The 7,209-nt window shown below is 32.8% G+C and overlaps 1 protein-coding gene across 1 annotated transcript in view; it reads right to left on the bottom strand.

The window, feature by feature from the left end:
* Positions 1-2,554: 2,554 nt before the first annotated feature.
* LOC107556862 (protocadherin Fat 3-like) overlaps positions 2,555-7,209 on the bottom strand; it is a 60,747-nt gene continuing 56,092 nt past the window's right edge. Inside the window, 3 exon segments of the mRNA XM_016240098.1 lie at positions 2,555-3,117; positions 4,097-4,162; positions 4,421-4,459. Coding sequence (XP_016095584.1) covers positions 2,555-3,117; positions 4,097-4,162; positions 4,421-4,459 — 668 coding nt within the window.

Raw genomic sequence — 7,209 nt, forward strand, 5'->3', positions numbered from 1 at the left:
TCAGATTGTGAGATACAAGCTCGCAATTATGAGGAAAAGTCAGAAAAAGTTCAAATGACTTTTTTTCAATTTATTCATTCTATGGCAGAACCAAAAAAGTCAGAATTGCAAGATATAAACTCATAATGTGAGGCGTAAACTGGTAACTGTAAGAATAATTCAGAATTCTGAGTTAACACCATGCAGAATAGCAAGTCAGAATTGTCAGAAATTTTTTTTATTGTGTGGCGGCAACAGGCTTCCATATAAAATAGTTCCGAATTGCTATGATAGTGTGTTGAAAGTATCATAGTCTGAATGCACGTTCAGCTGGCCATGTAACCCATTTTTCTAACTTCCCACCTAACTGACTCAAGGCCAAAGTAATTTAAAAAAGATAATACACTAAATATATTTTACTGCAGTTTTGAACAGCACACTTTCAAACTTGAAAAGAAAAAGTGGTCATGCTCACTGATACACCCAGAGCATAAACACACAGAAACACAGTTGTTTACAAAACCTCATCTCTGATGAAACCAATGTAATCTTGGAGAAGTCCCCATATAGAGAAAAGGCCCAGAAATGAAAGCGTCATTATGTTTTGATCATATAAGCCGGATTCCTGGAACCTTGCCCATAAACAAGCTTTGAATCATGCAATCGGATTGTGTTGTCTCCTGTACAGTTGTCTCTTTAAATGCACAGATAATGCATTTGGAAATTCTAGAGTGTCTTAAATTGTTCAACAAGAGTGGCCTTTTGTGCACTTCTACCACAAAAGATGGAACACAAACAATGATGTGACTACTGTATAAAAAACTGAAACATTGTGTATAACGCTGTTATCTTTAACTGTACTCTTGTGGCTTTCTGTTGTGCACAAGGAAGATTGGCTTGTGCAAAGATTTGTTTTGCTCATTATGTGTGATCACGTCAGTCTAACCATTCAATTAAGTGTCAATCAGGAGGATTTTAATAGGAGTAGAAATTTTCATCAATTGTAAAATCACATAAGGCGTAAAGGAACTGTGAGTGCAGTGTTTTTCAGAGAACAGATGCTTCTCTCTTAGAAGAATGACATAAATATGACTTAATTGTATAGCCATGAAAAGATTATGTGATGTGCATTTGTGCCAAAACATAGGCCCTCGCTAAAACCCAGCGGGTGAACAGTAGAGGCGTTGTCGTAGTGATCCTGGTGACGGTATTCTTCGTATACAGGCGAGTTGTTGTCGTCCAGGGTTAGGGACGTGCGGAAATCTCTCTGGCCCTGGTATCGTCGTAATGGGTAGCCAGTCTGCAGCGATAGAGTGCTGCCATCCAACCGCACGCTGCCGCCCAGGCGGATAGGGGTGCCCACTAGCCGTGTAGGGGTCAGGGGAGGTGGAGGAGCAGGAAGGGGTGGGGGAGGTGGTGTAGGGGTCTGGTCTCGAGGTGGTGATTCCAGTCCTGGGAGACACGTGTCAAGCCACTCTGAGGTTTGCCATTGGTAGGCTGGAAAATACATGCAGAGTATCAGAAAGTGCCTGAGCATATGCAACTTCCATTTAATGCGGATTTATACAGTATATGTCACGTGTAAAAGACTTTATGTATGACTTTATATATTTATACATTTTTACACAATTTCAGCAGCCATTACTCCAGTCTTCAGCATCACATGGCCCTTCAGAAATCATTCTAATATGCAGAGTTTGTGCTCAAGAAACATCAATGTTGAAAACAGTTTTTTCTGCTTAACTTGTACTTGTGTTGTTGTTGTTTTTTATACTAGATCTTTATTGTACTGTATTATTATAATTAGCTACTTTTATTTATTATTATTATTATTATTATTATTTGTGACCCTGAACCACAAAACCAGTCATAAGTAGCACAGGTATATTTGTAGCAATAGACAACAATACATTATTATGGGTCAAAATTATCGATTTTTCTTTTACACCAAAAATCATTAGGATATTAAGTAAAGATCATGTTCCATGAAGATGTTTTTTAAATTTCCTACTGTAAATACATGCATTGCTAAGAACTTCATTTGAACAACTTTAAAGGCGATTTTTCTCAATATTTAGATTTTTTTTTGCACCCTCAGATTCCAGATTTTCAGTTCAAGAAGTTAATACTTAATTATTAATTATTCAGCAAAGACACATTAAATTGATCAAAAATGTATCACATTATCCACAAAAAACTATAAGAATAATACGAACTATTAACAATTGAGCACTTGAGCTTACTTGATTTGATCTCAAGTGAGCTTTAAATAGAAAATAAAATAAAAAATGTACTATGAATTATATATATATATATATATATATATAATAAACAGTCATATGAAATTTATTTGAAACGACGAGAGTGAGTAAATGATGACAGAATTCTCATTTTTGGGTGAGCTATTCCTTTAATGAAGTACATGAAGAATAATCACTAGTGTACAGTATGGTTGAGGCTGTGAGAGTCCAGACTTTTCCATTCCTGACAGATCAGCACACATGTTCAGGTCGAGTCCTCAGTTGCATGATCACAAGCTTCCAGTGTAATTAAGGTCGCTTTGTCCAGTTAACGGTCAGTAATACTATCTCATGCCAGACAAAGAAGTCTTTGGGCTCTGACTACGCAAGCGTTGGGCCCGAAGTGAAATCCTGCCCAGTCTGTCGATCTCCTGCTGGCTGCCGAAGGGGTGCGTGTCCTCCCAGACACGCGGACGCTCCTCCCAGGCCAGTAGGGGAGGGTGAGAGAGCAGGTACTGGCTGGAGTGATGATAGTCGGGTCTGGATAGGCCCTCGCTAAAACCCAGCGGGTGAACAGTAGAGGCGTTGTCGTAGTGATCCTGGTGACGGTATTCTTCGTATACAGGCGAGTTGTTGTCGTCCAGGGTTAGGGACGTGCGGAAATCTCTCTGGCCCTGGTATCGTCGTAATGGGTAGCCAGTCTGCAGCGATAGAGTGCTGCCATCCAACCGCACGCTGCCGCCCAGGCGGATAGGGGTGCCCACTAGCCGTGTAGGGGTCAGGGGAGGTGGAGGAGCAGGAAGGGGTGGGGGAGGTGGTGTAGGGGTCTGGTCTCGAGGTGGTGATTCCAGTCCTGGGAGACACGTGTCAAGCCACTCTGAGGTTTGCCATTGGTAGGCTGGAAAATACATGCAGAGTATCAGAAAGTGCCTGAGCATATGCAACTTCCATTTAATGCGGATTTATACAGTATATGTCACGTGTAAAAGACTTTATGTATGACTTTATATATTTATACATTTTTACACAATTTCAGCAGCCATTACTCCAGTCTTCAGCATCACATGGCCCTTCAGAAATCATTCTAATATGCAGAGTTTGTGCTCAAGAAACATCAATGTTGAAAACAGTTTTTTCTGCTTAACTTGTACTTGTGTTGTTGTTGTTTTTTATACTAGATCTTTATTGTACTGTATTATTATAATTAGCTACTTTTATTTATTATTATTATTATTATTATTATTTGTGACCCTGAACCACAAAACCAGTCATAAGTAGCACAGGTATATTTGTAGCAATAGACAACAATACATTATTATGGGTCAAAATTATCGATTTTTCTTTTACACCAAAAATCATTAGGATATTAAGTAAAGATCATGTTCCATGAAGATGTTTTTTAAATTTCCTACTGTAAATACATGCATTGCTAAGAACTTCATTTGAACAACTTTAAAGGCGATTTTTCTCAATATTTAGATTTTTTTTTGCACCCTCAGATTCCAGATTTTCAGTTCAAGAAGTTAATAATTTTTCTCAATATTTTGATTTTTTTTTGCACCCTCAGATTCCAGATTTTCAGTTCAAGAAGTTAATACTTAATTATTAATTATTCAGCAAAGACACATTAAATTGATCAAAAATGTATCACATTATCCACAAAAAACAATAAGAATAATACGAACTATTAACAATTGAGCACTTGAGCTTACTTGAGTTGATCTCAAGTGAGCTTTAAATAGAAAATAAAATAAAAAATGTACTATGAATTATATATATATATATATATATATATAATGCAAACTGTCATGGAACCTTGATATTGAAATACACAAGATCTCTAGTTTAGTACAGTTAATGAAGATATAAGCTCTTACAATTCATAAAATACTCTTTGACGAATTCCACGCATATCTCATCCTCACAGTGGAGGTGTGGGCTTGCTGTGTAGAGACATAAAATGGAAAATGTTTCAGGGGGAGCGTTTTAATGAGTTATGGGATGGAAACAAATAAACAAGAGCCAAATCAAAAACAAAACAGTCAGAACAATCAGCCTGTTCATGCTTGATGAAATATTAAAGATGGAATGTTTTAATATGGGATGCATGTAAAGGTTTAGAAATATGTCTGACCAATTGAAAAAGAGGAACAGATATTAAAGTAAAATGGAACAATAAACCAAACATAAAGAGGACTCACATGGGGCACTGTGAGGCTGCACGTCGCCCAGACCTGCAACTGTTAGGAGAAGAGGAAAACACATCATATATCACTGCTTGTGTTTAGCTTGTTTAATGTGACCTATTCAACATCCTTGTTGTATAAACATGTTGTATAAATGAATCAGATTTTAGCAGTACATAACTACTGAAAATTATGATTACTCAATCATTTCCCCTCTTTTTGTACATAAGGGTTAAGTTTAATAGTAATTAGTTAAATTTAATTTTTTTTATTTGAATTAAAGAATTATAACTAATTCATATTTGATTAATAATAAAAGTATATTTTTAAATATTTAAAATGAATATTAACATGCATTTGTAAGATATAAATTGCATTAAATGAATACATTTAAAATACATATGTTGTTTATATTATATTATTTTAATGAAATAGTAATGGATATATTATTAAATAAATATTATTATATAAATATTAAATAAATAATTATTTAACAACTGAAATATAACAAAGAAACAGTTGAAAATGTATACTAAGAGTATAATAAGAGTAAATTATTAAAATATTTAATTCAACTAAAAATAAATAATTACTATTTGATAATTTTTTTTAATATTTAAAAATTAATATCAAAATTAGATTTAAAAATTTTATATTTGTAAAATATAAATTGTATTAAAATTATACATTTAAAATACACATGCAGATTATATATTATTTAATATAACTTAAATCAACCTGACTACAATAGGTTAGACCCGTTATTTAGAAATAGTAATGAATATAATAGCAATAAATAGAATAAACAGTAAGAGTTATTAAGACAATTAATTAAATAAATTAAAATGTATTTTTCTAAATGTAAATTAATTTCTAATAAAAATATTAGCTAACTAATATTTAATTAATATAAAATATATTTAAATGTATTATATTTATATAATATTTATAATATAATATAGTTATAAAGTTATATTATATTTAAAATTAATTAATATTTAAATTTATTATTAAAATAATATTTTAAAATATATTTGTAAGATATAAATTGTATTAAATTTATACATTTAAAATACATATACACATACTTATTATAACTTAAATCAACCTGACTGCATTATGTTACACGAAAGTTATTTAGAAAAAGTAATTAATACAATAGTAATAAATAAGATAATAAATAGAAATGATTAATAACAGAAATATTTTCTCAAGGCAACAACTGAAAGTTTACTCATTTTAAAGTTTAAGAATGCTGGTCCAAGACCCAAAAAAGTTGTTGATCCAGGAACATGTCCTACTTGGATAAATCACATTGTGCTGTTTAGCATAACCAACAAAAACAGTCCACTTTCATCCAGACCTCTGAGAAAGAAGGTGGAGCTGAGAACTCCTCAGACAGCAAAAATTACCATAGTGTGTGAGACTTTCAAGCAAACAGCTTGTTTTCGCACTGATTGGAAACAGCTTTGGTCTAGGGCAGGTTTAATTAGAGACTGGTTCTGGTGCGCCTCAAAAACAGGTCACTGTAGCTGAGCCACGGAGTACAGGGATGCTGTTCTTCACTAACTAATGGCTAGCTAAATAGTTCAGGTTTTCAATGCAACTGGATTATGTGAGTGATTAAAGAGTGAATCTAAACCCTGGTTTTATTTAAGTCCAGAGTTGTGCAGTTTAATTAACGACTCTAATCCTACTTTGTCCAGCATGGACTGAAATCCTGCATGAATGGACACTTCAGTTCCTGCGCTCTGGGATTTCACCTTTACCTTTTCATGCAGCGTGGTATCCCTTTAACATTTCAACTGAATAATACTATCAAATATTACTACACGGCACTCTATTTGACTCTACAGCTCTATATTTCATTCTGTCAGTTGCAGCATTCTATGGTCAGTTTTTCTTCTATAATGATGCTAAACGGTGTAATTGACTGTTGTATCCAGGCAACCGATTTCCTTGCAGTGCTGGATGTCTGTAGTATCACTCTATACTGTACCTTTCTTTCTTCTGACAATAAAACCTCAAATTAATGTTTCACATCCATTTATTTATTTATTTGCCTAGAAGCTGTCTAATAAGCAGGACGTTCTGCTTCGCATCGGTGTCCTGATGACTTGTTGGGTTTGTTTTGCAATGATGCCTACAATATTTCTAAATAATACACTATAACATGATAATATTTCTAAAATTATTATTAAATATCTTTTAATTAAAAATGAAATAAAACTAAGAATTAATAATATTTTGTAACAGTTAACAATAAGGTTTCATTTGTTGACATTAGTTAACACCAGTAACATGAATTAACAATTCAAGTTGATTAACGTAATTGCAACATTTAAAAATACATTATTAAAATCAAAAGTTGCATCTATATAGAAACAGACAAAAAAATAATTATTTTCATATATAATATCACAAAAATAATGTAAAAAGTAATAATTAAAATAAGGATTAATTTGTTAAATCATTTTGAAATTAAATCATTCAAAACTTACTAAAGAGAGAGAGAGAGAGAGATACTAAAGAGAGAGAGAGAGAGAGAGAGAGAGAGAGTTGGACAGACAGATGGATGGATGGACGGAGAGATGTATGGATGGAAATAATAATAATAATAATAATAATGCAGAAAATAAAGAATAATGTTTATTAAAAACAATAAATAAATAAGAAAGAAAGAAAGAAAAGTAGGTAGGTAGACAGACAGACAGACAGATGGAAATAATAATAATAATAATAATGCAGAAAATAAAGAATAATGTTTATTAAAATAAATAAATAAATAAATAAATAAGAAAGAA

Source organism: Sinocyclocheilus grahami, unplaced genomic scaffold (genome assembly GCF_001515645.1).
Source record: "Sinocyclocheilus grahami isolate Dianchi unplaced genomic scaffold, SAMN03320097.WGS_v1.1 scaffold581.1, whole genome shotgun sequence".
In the NCBI taxonomy this organism is placed as follows: Eukaryota; Metazoa; Chordata; class Actinopteri; order Cypriniformes; family Cyprinidae; genus Sinocyclocheilus; species Sinocyclocheilus grahami.